Raw genomic sequence first — 19,106 nt, 5'->3', positions numbered from 1 at the left:
TGTGGATTTTTGCTTGTACTTGAAAACTGCTCTTACTGTTGTGCATAACCATGCCTTTTTTCTCCAGTGGGCCGCAGGAACATCTTTCGCTCTTTACGCAACCCCGTTTTCTCTCTCCTCAGTCAAGCGGGGTCTAGCGGTGTAGTCTACAAGCCGCCAGAGGGTGCCCGCGCTTCGGCATATGCACATAAGGGAGGTTGCGCTCCTCACCCATAGCAATAATGCGGGTCGGCTCCATAGGATTTCCTGCTGTGAAGAGAGCCCATTATGAGTAATAACAAAGCGTGCAGATTTACCCGGGGCACAGACCCAACTTTACTGCACCTTTTGCCATTAAATACACAGGAATCGTCCCCCCTCCCCTGCAAAACAAGCCCTATAATGCAGGAGTCAGACCACTACTATACAGAGGAGTATATCTCCTATCTGCCACTCGATTACAATTTCTGTGGGGCATTAGACACTCCAGGGCAGCGTTGGAGGCCATGGCTCCCCTAGAGAAGAGGCATCTAGATCTTTGGTCTTAAGATGAACCTAGGACCCTTAGGTGTCTCAACATTGAGGGCAGTCTAGCCTGCCTCAGTCCATAACAGGAATGGAACGGAAATACTCCTTAGGAGTGATGCTTTCAAATGGGCTAAGATGGGCCTTCCTAGTGCATACTATTGATCCTGGGGACGTAGTGAGTCTTGGGTTTACCGAAGAGAACATTATTCCTACCTCCAACACCCTCCGCCCCTCCCTCCACCCCCAAATACCCCTGACTGGGTCGACTCCCACGGGCGCCTCTGATAGGGACGTCAAACGCGTCAGACTCTGGAGTCCCTCAGCCCCCACCCCAACTAACTCTAGGGACCTCACTGATGACAAGGTTTCTGACATGCTTGGATCCATTGAATCCAAGCATGTTGGCTGCACCCTCAATCAACACCCAGGCCTATGCAGGCTCAACGAGGCCCCCATCCCCCTTTTTGTTATATTTGACCCAGAGAGAAGGGGCCGGTAGCAGATGAGGGCCCCAGGGCCTAAGAAGACTCAGGGGTGGGGGGATGCTTACCCCTTTTTATTTGATTGGACCAGTGGAATGGGGTCTACCGGCCCAAAATAGATTCAGTAAGGGGGTATTTTGTATTTCCTAGGAATCCCCAGGACCTGCTCGTTTTGGATTACCTAAACTGAGGGCTTGGTGTCCAAACCGCTTCCGGACACCCCCACAGGATATGTCAGCCGTTAGACCAGATAGCTCTACAGTGCCACTACCACCCCCTGTATCCTACAGTGGTGTATGTAGTTTCTGGCAACCACTGAACATGACAACCCTGATTCCTCAGGGATCGTGGTAAACAGTACAGTACTTTTCATTTAGTCACTCTTGCCTACTTATTCTCCGAAAGTACACAAAAGGGCAATCCGGACGTTTTCAATAAGTATTTATTTGTTGAGCGTCAGTCTTGTGTTAAACATGTTTGCTGCGACAATCAGGAGACAGAAGCATACGAAAGAGATTGCAAGTACTAATATGGTAAATAATATATACATTTCTACCCTACTGCTAAAAAGATGAACATGTACATTTCAGATAAAATAGACGCATTTGCATAATCCTATAAATCGCGCCCCAAGTAATTTGCCTAAGAGTACCTAACGTAGATATGTAGGTGTAGCATGTATATGTGTTTAGATATATATATATATATATATGTATGTCTCTAACCAAGAATCCCCTAGGAAAGAACCAACACCCTCACCTGATGGTTGAGAATGAAGGCCCCATCACTGCTTCGAGGATGACACCCCGCAAGGGATGTCCGACCGCCGCACGTCGAAGATTCAGCATGCAGGAACCCTGTCTCAGCGTGGAAGGAATTCTCCTCTCTTTTGCAGGGAAGAATAAGGGTCTTATGTACTAGAATGTTTTGAAAACGATCATAACTGTTCTGAAAACATACATAAATGTTTTTCAAACCAAATGCGATCATGCATAGCTGGCTGTTGGCCAAGGATAAAAAAAAGTGGTGCCCCTTATACAAAATTATGAAGTGCCTGAGGGCATGTTTATGTACGTCAGGTACAGGGATTAGGATAGAATACTAAGAGTCTTGTGTTGAAGAGACGGGAGCAAGCTACTAGGTAAAAGGTCACCTTTTTCAGAACCTCTGTTGTCGTGTGGATGGGGCAATGTATGTAAAAAGGGGTATAAATGACAGAACAAGCCTAAAGAACATGACATCCACTCCTCATCAAAAGGTCAGCCGGGTCAGCTAGATAATAATAAAGCCAAAGCTATAAAAGCATAACAATCCTTTTAAGCTAAGATACTAAAAGACATTTCTTTAAAAGCCTGCTAAAAATGTCCATAAAATATATTTTCCCTAAAAGAGTTCGAAAAGGTCCTTTAAACTTGTATATGTTGTTATTACACTGAGCACCTTGAAAGCCATTATGCTTAGAGCAGAGAAGGAAAAATAAAATAATCACTTTCGACCTTCAATTTGGTAAATGTTTAAAAAGTTGCCAAACAGTTCCCAGCACAGAAGAGGACCAGATTGTTTAGCAATCCTGCGCTGAAGACTCAACATCGCTGAACATCGTATCCGCAGGTGGCAATCCCTCCAGAATTTACACTATCATGTTGAGGGAGCAAGAATGGTAATCTCCGGTTCCCACAGAAGCTGCCGGGGAAGAATTAGATACCTGGATCTGATGGCTGTATCTCAGAAGCATCCTTTGGAGGCTGTAGAAATGCCATCATCAACATGGGAATACGCTGTGGACAACTGTACATGTGGGCCTGCAAGGGTTCCAGGAGCACTTCGATGTCCTATGGAAGTGTCAGACACAGGTCCAACACGCAGCCAAATCCGCAGAAGAGTCAACGGAACACAGGCAGGACTCGGTCTTGCCAGACCGGCCTAGACGACAGGAACCAAAGCTCACTCGGCTCTCAAAGCAGAGGCGTACCCAGGGAGAACACCATACGCTCACAACAACGTCGTTCCAGCAATGTTCTCTCCATGTCTTGAAGAATTGAGACGTCCATCGTGAAGCAATAGTATTCAAATCAGGATGCCCGCTACTGTTAGCAGGACCAAAAGAAGCCCTCCAAAAACTCTTCCAAGTACGGAGTGTATGAAAGCTGGAATTACTTCGAAGATGGTCTGAAAGGTGGTTAAGAAATCTGATCCAAGACTCCTAAATAAGTGTATGATTCCACTCATATCAGACATATTAAAGATACGATGAACCAGTTCTCCGAAATGGATCGGGAAGTTCGTACGGACCAGGGCCTTTATCTCTGCCAAAGACCTTGCAACCTGGAGATCAAAAGTCTCTCGGGCTTAAGTTAAGGCCACATTTTGTTGAAACAACATGGCTTTCAGTCTGCTCAGCGAATCAAACCTTATACTGGAAACATTCAATGAAGGCCACAGTGGTGCCCTCCCTAACTGTGCGAGCCAGGGGAAACAATAGTTGCATACAGCAAACAACCCTGAAGTTTACTGTGACTAGATATGTGATGCCTGCCGCCATCCCGCAACAGCCTTGATCATTCAGCATTAAATAACTCCCATTCGAGAGTAAATCAAAAAGCGGATGAATCACGGCACCTGGGGAGCCTTTCAAGTAGCGAGATAAGTTTGCTTTTAACTCATTACACACGCCATGTAGCGAGACCTCTTTGCACACTAAAGACCCACTTAAAGTCTTCTCGCAGTCTGTACCACTTAAGTAAACTTCACTGTCCTTATTTCTGCACCTATATCTGTATGGCAACTCCCATGTTTCCTGTATGTACCCTTCACTCAATGCTTCATTCCTGCCTGCTTGGATGTATCTAAGGCAGTATTGGAACTGGAATGTCGTGATTGGCAGTGTGACATGAATTAACCCTTCTGTAGACCGTGACTCTGCTACTGTAAAAGGTAATTTCTCTAATTTTTTAATGAGCAGCATCGTGTACTTTGCATCTCTGGGAGCCATGGCCAATTGTCTGTTGTTCAGATCATAAGCCAAGAACAAATTTGTGCAGTTAATGTACCGCCATGGCACGTGGCCTTAATGCAATGATTGTAGCGTTCAGCTCAAAAGTAAAATGGAGCGCAATTGAGATAGGCCATGTTGTAAAATAGACAAATCTTGTTCCATTATGTCAGTGGCTGAGGACACAATGTTGCCCAGTGAATTAATACGTGAAGAAAGTGTGGTCATACCATTGTCTACCACATCCAAGGCCTTTTCTAGGTTAATTCTAGTAATCTCTCAGCAGCATTCTGTTGGGAGACTTTCCCCAGTTAATTATAGATGGCATATAATAAGCATTTTGTACGCGGTTTCTTGGGACCTAGCAAGAAATCCCTAAGATCCATGTTGTGAGAGAGAAGGGACAAGTGTTCAGGAGTACTGAATCCGTGCTTCTAGGAGTGACTGGACATCTTGGACGTCTCCTGGATGAGTGCGAGATGGCTGCGTTGATTCTTGTGAACCTCAGCGCAGCCTTTGACACTGTGTCCCATGTCTCTCTCATCGAGAGGCTTGTTGAGATGGAGATACAGGTAACGTCCCTTTCTTGGTTGACATCCTTCTTAGAAGGCCAGTCTTTTCTTTTCAGGTGATTTTGGCCCCAAAAAATCTTCAGAACGGTATGCCATTAACTCAGGAGTCCATAAAGGATCCTCCCTAAGTCCATCACCTTTTGATATCTATGTGCGCACACTAGCAGACCTGCTGTAAAGTTATGGCCTCGCGTTATTCTGCTCTGCAGATGACACTCAAATCAACTTCTCATTGTCTCTGCACATTACCACAACTCTAAATCCTTGAACTCTTGCTTGAATAAAGTGGCAGAGTGTATGAATCACCGCTAATTAAGAATGAATAAAGACAAGACGGAGGCGTTGGTGCTGATAAGGTATCTATCCCTCTAGCCACCCCCATCATTGACCAAAGAATTTGGGCCCGTTACCAGACCCAGTCCCTCAGGGTGAGAACCTCGGGTTTGTAATTGTTTTGGTTACTCCCATATTCGGCGCAACAGACGGTGGTACAGGCACTCATCATGGCTAAATTGAATTATGGCAGCATACTCTATGAGAGTGGGTAAAGCCTCTATTAGACTGTTGAAGGTGGTGAAAAACTCTGCGGCAAGAATGCTTCACAAGCTTCCGAAACAGATCTTGGTGGTGAGCCTGCTGAGGGAGTTGCAATGGCTGTCAATAGAGAAGCAAATTTGGTTGAAAACTTTGTGCTATGTGCACAGAACATGGGCAGGGGTGGTGGGCCCATGATACCTACAGGAGTTTGTGAAAGCATATCAACTGGCCCGCTCTCTTCATTCGAGTGACTGGGCCTTATGTGTGACCCCTACAGTAAAATGGTCATGGATGGGAGGGCGCTGGTTTGCATATCAGGGCCCCAAGTTGTGGAACTCCCTCCCAGAACAGTTGAGACACTCATGATTCTTTGAAGAGAGCTGAAAACCTGGCTATTCTGAGTTGCTTCCTCTGGTGAACCTTATCCAACAATAGCACCGGGAAACCCCTATGGGATAGCGCCGGGGAACCCCTGTACGCTTCATAAACTCTCTAAATAAATAAATAGGCTAAATCACTAGCCATCCTGCTGGAGGTGGTGTGAACACCTTCCTCTGGAACTGGCATTGTTTCTACTCTCCGAGAGTGGGGGCTCTCGCCTGCAGGGGTCAGAAACTTGTCTGTGGAGGCAGGCTGGACCACCAGTCAGCCAGCACACCAGAGGCTGGTAGGCTTCAGGGAGTACCTCTAAGGAGCCCTCTGGGTGCATGGTATAATAAATCTCACACTGAAGTCAGCATAGATCTATTAAACCAAAGTGTTTGATATCAAACACCATATATTTCAGTGAAGCCATTATGTAGCTTGGTGACTCTTTTTGACCAGTGCCCAGTGGCATACCTTAAGATGTCTTCCCTGTTCACTTGCTATATGTAGCAATTGAACTAGACATGGCAGGGTCATATCTGCCAACCAGATATGTCCTCACATAGGATATAAAGCACCCTGCCTTATGGCTGTAAGGCCTGCTGTAGGGGTGACTTACTTATATAATATGCAGTGACTTGGGAATGGCACACGGGGATGTGTGCCATGTCGTGTTTACACCATGTCACACAGCCTGAAATGGCAGTCTGCATGCAGTTTGTGTGGGGGTCTCTTTTGGTGGTATAAGACATCCTGCAGCCCTTAGGGACGCTCTGTGGTAACCATGCCCCTGGTACCAAGGGTACCATTTCCTAGGGAATTCTGCCGTTCCACAGCGTATGCCAATTGTATCATGTATCCAACTAATGTAATGTAAAGCGCTCTGATACCAGCTAGGGTCATGTTCGTGCTATACAAAACTTATAAATTAAATAAATAAATAAATGGTATATTATACCTGGTTTGCAGGCTTCCAGTCCACATCAGCATTTGGTGAGCAAGTGGGTGTCACCACGACAAAAAAGGGGCACTTTCCTACAGAGAGAGTCTGCATATGCTTTTTCCATTTAACATTTTCAGTGTTCCTAATTTATGGAACTTCACGCAGTAATGCTTTAGAGGTCATGATTTTTTTTGTCACTTGTCAATGGGACAGGTTGCTTCATAAATCTTACTTGTTCTGTAAAATAAAATCTACTTGAGCCTTAAGCGACATGTATTTAAGCGTCAAATTATGACAGCAGTCTCATAAAAGAGCTCTGATAATAGCCTCTCTGATTATGCCAGGGCTAATAATATAAAAGGGCTTGAATACTAGCAATTTCCTTAATGCCACCTTTCTGCATATCTCTATACTGGCGCTGGAGGTAGCTAATAACTTGCATGTTTAAGGTTTTTCACCAGCTCTGCTCTAATCTTTCACATTTTGAGAAAGATTGGAAATGTAATCCTGACACGGGTCAGAAGTAAAACTTCTTCCAGGATTGGGAAAAAAGTGTCTGGAAGGAAAGTGAACGCTCAACAGATTTTTGCTTGAGCAGATCTACGCTTGCATATTTGTTCACGCTAAAATACAGTTTACAAATATTTTCTAGAGATACTATTACCTGATATGCTTCTGTAAATTCTTGTGAATTCATGAAATATATACATCTGCACTAATGAAAAGGCATATACCATGGGCGCAGTTTGTGACTTTCTTTTAGAATTGGGCCTCTAATTATTACTGGCATTAACCAAGAACTCTTGTGTTTATTAAAATTCTCTGTCTATCCATCTGTCAGCTGGCTTCACATTGAGTGATCACAGTCTGCTCTTTCACAAGGAGCATATCGGCACACAAAGTAGTTTTGTTCAGTACCAGATGCTAGTATGGCACTATGTGCTTTTTGGGACCAATTTATTTTGGCATTTTCGCCAATGTTTGTTATTATAGTGAGGGCCCAGCACCTCCCACAACAAAAATGTTTTACAAAAGCCATTCAAAACAAGACACGCATTGACAAAACCAAAAGACTGACCACCAGTGTCGGTTCTGTTGGCTTTGTCAATACTGGTCTATTTTCATGTTGCGCATAATCTTTGTAAAACTGGTAATACTGATTTAACATTATGAATATTTTTTGGGAAATAATAGCATTCATATTCACATTTTTCTAAATCATGCTTCAAAGAAATGATACCTAAGATTTCACAGTAGTTTAGCAAAACATTTTTTCCTTAGCTGCATTTTTTTGTGAACATTTTATTATAAAAGCAAAGAATCATTAATCTTTCTTCCAATATTTCAATCTAATCATGGAGCTATCTGGGAGCATTATACCTAGTCTTATTGTTAAACTTTGGAAACGTGTGTACACATTTCTTTTTTTACTGGAACCACTGTCAGTAGTGCAGTCCATGCTTACAGCATTTATTTAGAGCGCTCACCCTAAAAAAAAAAAAGTATTTGCATTAATGAATCATAAATACAAGTCAAAACAGCATTAACATATGTAAACAAATATTACCACTACTGCAGACAGTTCCCTTCCTTGCTCCATAATGTGGTACGGTAAATTGTCAGCCAAAGGGTTTGTGCTGCAGGGGGTTGGGACTACTGTCCCAAGGACAAAGTAAACCTGAAAACTTGTTGTCCTTGACCCCAAACAATATGTCCTTTGAGTCGGCTATAGGAATTCTACACCTCTGCGTATGCATTGCTGTCTAGCATTCAAGAAGGCCTTCTGCATCTTCCCTGAGCTCTGTTTATAATCATAACAAATCCTATGACATTTCATTTTGCCCCAGTCCAAATTGCATGCTACTTTTATAAATCATTTTTAGATCAATATCTTGGTCCTCTCACTTTAAAGAGTGTTCTTTATGTTTAGATTTTGCTTAATTCCACTGTATCCTCTGTTAGGTGTTGCTTTGGAACTGGTATACATATAAAATGGTATATACCTTTGGATTTCTTTTCAATAGTTGTGAGTGCAAGGTGGATTTGCATTTGTGTGTTCTTTGTGTATGGCGCAGGATATGTGTGTCTCTATTAGATGTGTCTATTAGATGTGTCTCTGTTAGATGTGTCTCTATTCATGGAACGGCGTGTTATTTAAATTCATTGTACAGACTGCTATAGCTAGGTATAGTGTTTTATGGGGAGTTAAGTTTGGGACTGTTTTTGTGCTATTTCCTGTACCTGAGATTAAACTGTGCTTAATCTCTGTTGTTTAGTTAATCATATCCTGAGCTCTGCAGGAAATCATCGTGTATAACATTGCTTTTGTTCTTATTCCTTATTTAAGAAAAATCGGAAAGGCTGTAAGAAAGATTTGCCTTTGAGTAGCACTGCTGTTGGGCTATTTTATTGATGCTCTTTAAAAAAAAAATACTACAAGTTCCTCATAGAGTTAATTTTACAACCGGTTTTATTCTGATACAGATGTACTGCCTAATAAAGGACTGGATCCCTATCAAGCCTGAGCAGGCAATGGAGCTCCTCGATTGTAATTACCCAGATCCCATGGTCCGGACCTTTGCTGTTAAGTGCCTGGAGCAGTACTTGACTGATGACAAACTGTCTCAATACCTCATCCAACTTGTGCAGGTGCAGTATAATACCTATTAACATTACAGTTTAGTTAATCCACTGGTAACTGTTGCGTCTTCATTATGCTGTTTAATATGCAGGGTATGTATTCCAAAGATTACTTGAAAGTGCAAAGCAGGGATACTCTGTATTCCTTTTTGCTTATTATTGCACATATTGACAAAGCTAAACACCTTGATTTTGGCCAAGATTACACAGCTTCAGATTATTATACTTTTTGTAAACTATCTAGACTTATTTTGGTACTTGGACTAGACCTCCTTGTCTTCAGATTCTGTTGGAAATATGTGTTTTTGAGAACTTTAATTTGATATGTTCCTATACTTTGGGAATAAATCCTTGAGTTACATTTCCCCTTTATAAATTGCATAGCCCACTTGTGAATCTACACTACACCAATCAAGAAAACCATTATGTGTGGAATGAAAACAAACCTTTGTGTACTCTCCTAAACACATAATTCTCTAGCATAGGAGCTTTGCTGATCTCCATGAATGTTTTATATCTCCGCCTCTCTCCGTTATCCCTGCAACTATATTTGGAAACTCTCTAGTCCAGTGATGTGATCTAAAACGCCTTTCTTTGATTCAGACTATTTGTAAAAGTAAAGAAACCTACTCTCCGCTTTAGTCCTTTGCAGTCTCTCAAGTCCACCTTAACATTTTAATGCTGCTTGGTGTCCTGATTATCAGGGATACAGAGAAGAGATCCTGGGGATTTTTCTCATGCTTTTTCTCAGAAAATAGCAAAGTGTCAGTTATAATAGTATGAATGGATTTCTCTGAAAGGGAAGCTAGAAGGTTCGAAGGCGGAAAAAAAAATGGCAGGACCGCCGTAACAGCTGCCACTTCTACTACGTACATGCGCTCTCGAGAAGATGACTCAGAAAGGAGTTCTAGGAAGAAGTGGCTTTGCTGCCTTCACTGTGGACACACAGATAACCAGCTGACCTCACTTGTATCCACGTTAAAGCATAGTTCAGCACCAATATGCTAGCCACCAAAGATCAGGTTTGCTGTAGGCAAGACGTCGACACCAAGAGGGTGCCATACACCAAAGAAGTCCTCCACTACGGTTCTATGCCAACGGATGTGGAAGCACCCAGTCTGCCCACTCACAATGAACCGTCGAAGATGGATGTCGCGGCACCCACTGTCGATAAAATACATGTTGAGGCATGTTAAAGAATATGTTTTCACCATCGGTGTTATTGCTGCCATCTGGTCTGCCTAGGATGGTAATTCCTGCAGAAGATCCTCTCCTGTTTCCACATGAACCAACCTTCTACCGAAACTGGCCTTTATTCCTAGAGGCACTTCATTGTCTGCCATTAGGAAGATGCCTTTGGTCTCGGTGCTCAGACGCAAACCTGCATTTGCTCCATAATCCTCAGTGCCTACTGACAGGGGAAGAACAAGCTTATTGAGGCAGCTGTCCATAAAGTTTGGAGCGCCATAGCAACAGCATTTAAAACAGCCAGTGCAACAGCCTTGCTTGGGTAATATGATAGGGCCTTGTGGGAAATCTTTCGCGACAAAGGCAAGAATTTTTGCAAGTTACGCAGGAGGGAGTGCTAGCTTCCATTGCCTCTGCAGACCTATTAACAAATTCTGCTAAGGTATCTCCCTCACATGTGCCTGATGGCTGCATTTAACAACTTTGAAGCCTGATGTAGAGGTAAAAATTATGAACCCAACATTTACTCGATCTGTTCTTTTCTGTTCCCAGGCAGATGATGAGATGTAGGGAATGAGAAATGAGGCTGAAACTTTGAAGGCTTGGAGGAGAAGAAAACTATCTCCAGGTCTCAGAATACAGATGCAGGGACCGTTGTTACTACCAGAGGAAGAGGTTTTAACTTCTTATATGTCCTATCAGTTTCATTCGCAAGGACAACAGCAACCTTCATAACATAGGTCTGGCATATGTAGAGGATCACAGCAACACCAGCAACCCTCTTCTGGAAGTTCCAGCCTCATTTGAGACGATGGCTCTCTCAGTTTCAGTCCTCAGTTCACCAGTCTGGTGGGAGGGAGTGTTTTCAATAATTTCAGAGTGTGACAGAACAGAACAACTGACAGATTGATCTTCTCAACTAACAGAATTGTTACACTCTTAAGCTCAAATATCTCCTCCATCATTCCCTCACAAGCTTGCACCAAAACCTCAGCTGCAATTACTATGGGTAAAAGCTAACTGTCCTGTAAAAGCATGTATTAGAACCCTTTCCTCCCTCTCAAAGAGGAAAAGGCATCTATCGTAGATGCTTTTTGGTCCCCAAAATGCCCTAAGCAATAATCCAGACTTGCACAGACCCAAAGACAATTCAACAAATGGATCTAGGGACTGAAGCCATTGCCATAGTACTTCGGCTTCCAGTGATAAAGCTCTGGCTCAGGGTCCCTCCTGTTTGTGGGGGAGTCCATTCTCAAAACCTGATGGTGCAGGGGTTACGTTTGGAAAAACAACTCTTGTGATAATAATATTCTGATATTGAAAGCAGTCCATCCGGTTTTGAAGGGTGGTCTACACTCACTAACATCGAACACAGGTCTGACCTAGACAGACAACATGATCACAGAGCCTAGACATTAGAGCGCTTTGTAAATCTTTATTTCGTTTCAGAGCAGTACCTCCACAAACGGGAGGGACCCTGAGCCAGAGTTGTATCACTGGCATCCCAAGTGCTATGGCACTGGCTTCTGGTAAGGAATGTAACCATGCACTCTATTAATCTATTGAATCTTCAAAACTGTCAGGTAGATCTTCTGAGCAGATAATTAATTGAAAAGCCACAAATTGGTTATTGATGACAACATCTTAAGACATCTTCAAGACTGGATCTGTTTGCCACCTTTCAAATGGAGAATTCCCTACCTTGAGCTGCTCATTTCTTTCCTGCCATGAATTGCGCCCTCAGGACAGCAGTGGGCATGGAGGACACTAGAAGGTCAAATTTACTATTCTAACTCCAGTCCTGGAAACGTTTGGGGAAAATCATTGGAGGAAGCTGGCTCTCTATATTGTGCACCAAATGCGGTACACTGTGCAGAGTCCAGACGACCTTTACTGGTTTACAGTGGTTATAATGATAATCCCAAATGCTCACTTTTGTGGTAGTATGGGTGAGCAGTTTCGGCTTATTAGAGGATAGTGTCAAGCATTTTATTTCACACAAATAGTCGATAAGTGAAACATAACTTAATAAAGGAATCCGACACCAGTTAATAAATAAATAACACAGATATTTTATATGGATTTAGACACCAAGATCATCGTAATCAGGTTAGTACTTTTCGAGATAGCGATTTTTCAAGAAATAAAAAATGCACTGTATTTGTCTCTTTAAAGCGGTAATGTTATCCTATGGAGAAAAACATATACTACATACGGTCACTTATCAATGACTTACAGCACTGTTCTACTGGACTTAAGGAAAGTATGGTGCAAGGTCCAAGGCAGCAACAACAATTCACATTGGTCAGCTCTGGGGCGTCTGGATGCAGAGGTGCTTTTCGGGTGCCCCGTTTAAGTCAGTTGGGAAGAGTACCCATCAAAAGAGGCTGCCAGTCATGGAGAACCCACAGGGGTGGCTCAGGTCTTGAGGGTCTTTGGCCCGCAGGGACACAGTCAGTCCAATCGAACTCTGGCTTGGGGACTCGGATGCAGTGGTGCTTTGTCCGGCGGGGTCATGCTGCTGGAGACTTTAACAGTTCTCAGTCCCTGCAGAAAGAGGCTGCAGGCGGCGACTAGGGCACCAGTTTGGCCAAACCCAAGGGTGGGCTCAGCTCTTGTCGGTCTCAGGAGCAGGTTGGCACCATCACCTCCCTCGGACTCAGGCTGTGGCATGCGGGTGCTTTGAGCCACCTCGGTCAGTCAGAGGCTCACTCTGTCTTGGTGACCTGATGAAGAGGGTTAACAGAGCAGCAGGGCCACTCTCGGTGCTGGCCTGATGGATCCTGATATCTTCGATGGTAGGCCTTGCTTTGTGCTGTGGAGTCTTTAAAACAGAACAGAAACAAAAGCTCTCTTCTATGCTCGTATGTGAGGGCTGAACTGAGCGGTCTTTGGCTTTTGTGTGTGCTGTGTACAATAATGCGTCTCATTTGTAAGGATGTGTTAGCGCCTTCCTCTTCCAAATATAAAGGAATACGACCTAAAAAGTTAGTTTTAGCACTACATAGAATTATTTGTATTTTCACTTGCTCCGCAATGCTCTCTTTAACAGAACGCAAACAAACTGCTGTACCGACAGAGTTCCTTGCTTAAAAGATGGCTCCACAGCGCTGCCCAACTCAAACCCAACTATTAACCATGAAACCCTAGAAGCGGGGAGAGGATGTGGCACAATGAATAGAGCTGCCGACTTCCAAGCTTGGGCACTAGGTTCGAGCCTCAGGGTGGGCACAACATCCTGTGTCCTTAACTGCTGCTCAAGCACCAGTGTGGAAGATTAAGTGCTGGTGCTGAGCACCGGAAACAAACCGGCTCAAATTAAGCACTGACAAAATGGAATTATTTTTCTTTTCTGCTGCTCCGCATTGCTCTTTTTAACTGCGCGTAAACAAACTCCGTAGGCATTTTTGTGTTCGCTGCGTACAACAAAGCATGCAATCTGGTTTGTAAGGGTGTGTTAGTGCCCTTCTCTTCCAAATTCAAGAGAACATAGCCTAAAAAGTTAATTTAAGCATTAAATACAGTTATGTGTCCTTTTACCTGCTCTGCAGTGCTCTTTATAACGGAACGCAAACAAACTGCTGTACCGACCGAGTTCCTTGCTTAAATGGTGGCTCCATAGATAATAATTTAAAATTACGCACAAACACCAAGCGGAAATATTGTTACATGGACATAGCAGTCTCCTTAACAACTTTTTAATTAGTCTTGTAATGTCACTTTTCCAGCCCTCTAGCTTCATTAATGGACGCGATTTATATTTTGCAATTATACTTATAATTTACTCATACGTCTAAATAAGGCCGTGGCAAAATATTTATTTCTGCTGATGTTCTGCCAGTGCTGCACGCCTGGGACAGATTAATTTAGAAAGAAAAATAGCCTTGTTACATCCAGATTTTCATTTTCCAAACCCAAAATGCTACACCTTCTATTATTATACTTAATAAAGGAGTCCAAAGCAATTTTTAGCATTCCTTTCTTTTCATCACACTTTTATCCTTATAATACGTTCCCACTCTTAAAAAACATAAACTCCTGTTTTGCAGTCTGCCTGTTTGCGATAAAGCGTGTTTTCTCTTTCCTAAGGTTGTTTTTTTCTTCTGTAAATTCTGATGAAGGAGCTAAAAAAAAAAGTGCTTTAATAGCAAAAACAAAGGGATGGCAGTTTAAGAAACAAATTTGATTTTCTGTGGGAAACTTCCTGTCCTCTGATTAATTGGACATTCCTGTCCTCTGATTAATTGGACATCACTCCATGTTTACATGTCAAACAACCATTTGCAATGAAATTGGTCTCGCATTACTGAAAGTTTCAGCTATTGACATTGCAAATAATAATGCAACGCCAATAGCTCAAACTTTCAGTAATGCGAGACTTCTTGTGAGGGGCTTCAAAAAGCCCACCACACGCTGCTCGTGTGTGTGTGACCTATTGCTTGTTATTACCCGCACGGCACCATGTGTTTTGAATTATCGTGCCCAGACGCGTGCACGATAATTCAAAACACATGGCTCGCTGTGGCACGCGCACCACTCGTGTTCTTGTCCTCAGTTTCCCATGAAGTTGCCTGGACATCCTTCCTCGCCGCCTTTCGGCGGGTGCCTCTCCTCCCTCACTCTAGCTTTACTCCCTTCTCCCTATCTTGTGCCGCTGTTGTTCTTGTTTTATTTTATTTTTTTTTAAAACTGTTTTTATTCGTCAATAAACATATACATTGCCGGCCCCTGAAGTCCCAGGGGTACCGGCCCAAGCATTGCACCAATAATGACATTGAGATTTTTATTGTAATAGGATACTTGAAATGCATTTCAGGTGAAAAACAAACCCCCCAACCCCCCCCCCCCCCGATCCCCCCCCCCCCACGACCAAGTGGGGAACTCCTCATGGAATTGGTGTTTATTGCACATAATTTTATATGTATTTGAGTCTTCACACACTAATTCCGCTGTTAAATTTCGACAGGTTTTGACCTGTTCCATTCATCAGGTGAAAATTGCACGGGGTTCGGTGTTAACCACAAAACTTGTAATTTAGTTTGCTGCACAAATTTTTTATTGTACTGGAGGTCGTCATTTTTCATCTTCACACATCTTGTTTTCCAGGACAGCTGTACCATGCTTTTCTAAGAAATAAATGGATGCCTTCATGGTTTAGCCTCCTGAGGGCGCCGTTTGCATATTACGTGCTTTGGAAGCACCAATTGGAAAATAAACAACCATTGGCATAGCCAATAGTTCTCCCTTTTGGGACCTTATAAGTATTTAGTTATGCAGCACAATATCCTTGGTGCAACAACATCAACTGTTGCATGGGTAAACACTTATAAGGTCCCAAAAGCGAGACCTATTGGCTATGCTAATGCTTGTTATTTTAGGATTGATTTCCTGGAACAACAGAGGTGATTTTTTGGCCTTATCTTTATTTCACAACATCAATCCATAAAACAGGACAGATCAATTAAAATAAAATTCATACATTCTAGAAAAGTGAAATTATTACAGCTGCAAAAGATTACTTTGTATCAGAATAGCCTACCTAAATGTTTAGTGGTTTACCATCCACAATGCATTCAGATTAGTATCATAATCTTCGGCTATGTAGCTTTTACACAGGCATTTACTGTTTTACTGAAAAAATAGAAGGGAGGATGGCATAACATGATTTATCGATACACATTGTCTGAGGTATGGTTAATAAACATTCTTACTCTAGATTGTAAGGTTGAAGGATAGTTGTTACTCACTGTTACTATTCATTTGATTACTCTGTGTAGAGAATGAACATTTCCTAATGTCAAGCAAAAAATATATTGTTGCTGTATTTAGTTTCACAATAAAATATTGATCCCTTTTAAATAGGTTGTTAGACCAGACATAAAAATACTCTTATTCGGAACCAACAAAAGTTGTTAGCATCCATTTTCTGGAAATACACGTAATATGAAAGGGACGCTTAGTTTTGCCTTGCACACAGCTGACAGCACCTATCCACTGGCTCTTCATTTGAATCCTCCTGATTGCTTTTCTTGTCAATTTGTAGAGAGAGAAGACAATGTCCTGGTTCAGTGTTTTTTTAAGGCTTTAATCATTTGCAGCTAGGATGACCTCCATCATAAAATAGATCATCCTTTTCCTGCTGTGGGGAGAACATGATTAATCTCTCTAGCGAAAATGCAAAATCATAGCATAGATTTTTACATTGACATGTACTAAACCATTTTGTTGTTGAATAACTCAAAAGGCTATTCTTCATCCCCAGGTTCTGAAATATGAGCAATACGTGGATAACTTGCTGGTTCGATTTTTACTGAAGAAGGCACTGACAAACCAAAGGATAGGACATTTTTTCTTTTGGCACTTAAAGTAAGTTTTGGTTATTCTACTATAACTTTTTTCTCTACAGTTAATATTTATGTTGACAATGGGCATAGTGTACACCAAAATCAGATTTGCACAAAGGTGCTTAAATTGTAGGTCTTCTCATTGCCCAGATCCATGTATCGGTTTGTGAAGTACAAAAGGCTTAATCACCCTACCTAGATTCCAAACTGAGACTTGCAGGTATCTGGCCAAGGATCATACATTTTCACCTTGAAAAAATATAGATCGTGTTCCATGTGTAAGCAGCAGACAAAAGGCATAAATCAGGTTACTTCATAGCTGATGTGTTAGCACTGAAAATATTGCATGGATAGAGACATCACTTTGTTCCTCTTAATTCATTGTAAAGTAACAAACTATTCCATTTAACAAACATGAGGTGGTGTATTTCTGTATTATGTCTGGTATGCGTGAGATTAATTTGCTCTGTGACTTTTTAATTGGAATAAATTGTGATTTAAGTGATTTGTTCTGATTCGGTAGGTCAGAAATGCACAATAAAACTGTCAGCCAGAGGTTTGGCTTACTTTTGGAGTCCTATTGCCGTGCCTGCGGGATGTACTTAAAGCACTTGAGCAGGCAGGTTGAGGCGATGGAGAAACTTATCAACCTCACAGACATTCTCAAACAGGAGAAGAAGGATGAAACACAAAAGGTACATGATTAACCAGATAATGCATGTGGCCATATTTATATAGCAGTATACAGAATCTGGCCCGTTCTTTTGGTCTCTGCCCTTCTGACAAATCTTATTCTTTTGGTTACAAGCAGTATTAGGGGCTGTAGTAATATTAAAATGATGAGTTTAGGTTTGCATTGTGAAAAACACTTCATTATGAGAAATTATCATTTTGATGACAATAGTAAGCATTCTAAAATTTTCCAATGTAACATAGGAAGACCCTTGGGTGATGACTCGCCCTCCTAGGAAAAAACTGTTGAATTGTTCCTTCTAAATGCCCCACCCCCTATTTTGAAGCACATCTATATGGCCTTTCAGGCAACACCATTTCCGATGATTAGCTGTTCATCACTAAGCCACATTAATGTCCCAAAATGCATTTTCCTTCCATATTATTTTAATGTCTTTCATAGTGAGCATGTTGAGTGATGTAGCATTTAACTGCTTTCGGCTCATCTTTTCTGTTGCTCTGTTCTGTGCTTTGTTACATCCCTACATATATCAATGAGTCATTTTGCTGTTGAAGGCTTTCCTGCCCTCTATATTGGCCTTGAAATACTTTAAGTTGTGTTTCATACACACAAAACCAACACTGTAAAACTACTCTCCTCAAATATCTGTTTTTTCTAGCAATGCTTTTAAACATAGAATTAGCAGACTCCATGCTGTAAATGAGCATTTTGCCATTTTTGAGGCAAAGTCTATAAACAGACATTTGTAATGTTCAGTTTTTGCGTGTCAGTGATTTTGTGGAGTGCTCAATATAAAGGAGCTGCTCTCCACCTAAAACCTGAGAGCAATCTACGTTTCACTTCTTTTTGCTTATTTTATGTGGCATTCTAAGGCTGACGGGATATTGCTTTGAGATAGAGAGATATAGATAGATGGGATAGTTTCATGCTGCAAAACTGGAATTGTGTGTGTGTGTGTGTGTGTGTGTGTGTGTGTGTGTGTGTGTGTGTGTGTGTATATGTGTATATATATATATATATATGTTTGAAGGTATGTGTGGTTGTAGGTACACATGCTTAGCATAAGTCTGCCGTCTGGTGTTGGGATTGGAAGTGTGCAAATTGTTTTTCTTCGAGGAAGTATTAAGAATCATGAGGTATAGTGACTCCTCCACTTGTTTACAGTGTGCATGGTCCTCAACTGCATTGTTAGATTGTTTTCTTTTTCCATCGTATGGGTCGTTCATGTGGTCCTCTGCTCATTCCCGGTACCGTCGTCTCAAGACCTTAACCGTTGATGTAGTATAGATCGCCGTTTATTTAACATCTCCATCAGTTGCTCATTGACACAGACTTGTGAAAGACGAGCTAGGCCCAGAGGGTCGTCGCCCTTCAGGGCAAAAGACTTCTTTTCAATGTCCCGTCCATGCTATGTGTAACCAGTAATAGAACAGACGGCATTTTGATTCTGCCCACACTGCCACGCCAAGTTCCCACCCACCAACCAAACTCTGGTGTGTAACTTGTGCCTTTTACCTGACCATCACAGAGATAAGTGTGAGGCATGCCAGTCATCTCGATACAAAAAGACTCTGGCCGATCGGCTCACAAGCAAGGGCCAAGATATCTCGATGCAACATCCAAGAAACTACTAGCATCTTTGGGACCTAAGGATTATCAACTGCAGGCTCAAGTCCATGTGTTGGTAGCAGATGAAGGGACCTTCCTGCAGGAAGACTGCTCTGGATCTGAGCTCAAGATCCAAAACTTACCAGCAGATCTATCTGTGAGTACTGCACCCCTCCCAACTCAGCCACACTTACAAATAAAAATTCAAAAAGGTCAACCTTCCACCTCAGACC

At 42.2% G+C, this 19,106-nt stretch overlaps 1 protein-coding gene across 1 annotated transcript in view; it reads left to right on the top strand.

Annotated features, from left to right (window-relative positions):
- Positions 1 to 19,106, top strand: part of PIK3CA (phosphatidylinositol-4,5-bisphosphate 3-kinase catalytic subunit alpha) — a 256,280-nt gene that overhangs the window by 160,320 nt on the left and 76,854 nt on the right. The window contains exons 11-13 of the mRNA XM_085635399.1: positions 8,884 to 9,048; positions 16,490 to 16,593; positions 17,095 to 17,266. Coding sequence (XP_085491525.1) covers positions 8,884 to 9,048; positions 16,490 to 16,593; positions 17,095 to 17,266 — 441 coding nt within the window. The remainder of the gene's footprint in view (positions 1 to 8,883; positions 9,049 to 16,489; positions 16,594 to 17,094; positions 17,267 to 19,106) is intronic.

The sequence above is a fragment of the Triturus cristatus genome, chromosome 11, assembly GCF_964204655.1.
Source record: "Triturus cristatus chromosome 11, aTriCri1.1, whole genome shotgun sequence".
Classification (NCBI taxonomy): domain Eukaryota; kingdom Metazoa; phylum Chordata; class Amphibia; order Caudata; family Salamandridae; genus Triturus; species Triturus cristatus.
This window is presented reverse-complemented; position numbering and strand designations above follow the sequence as displayed.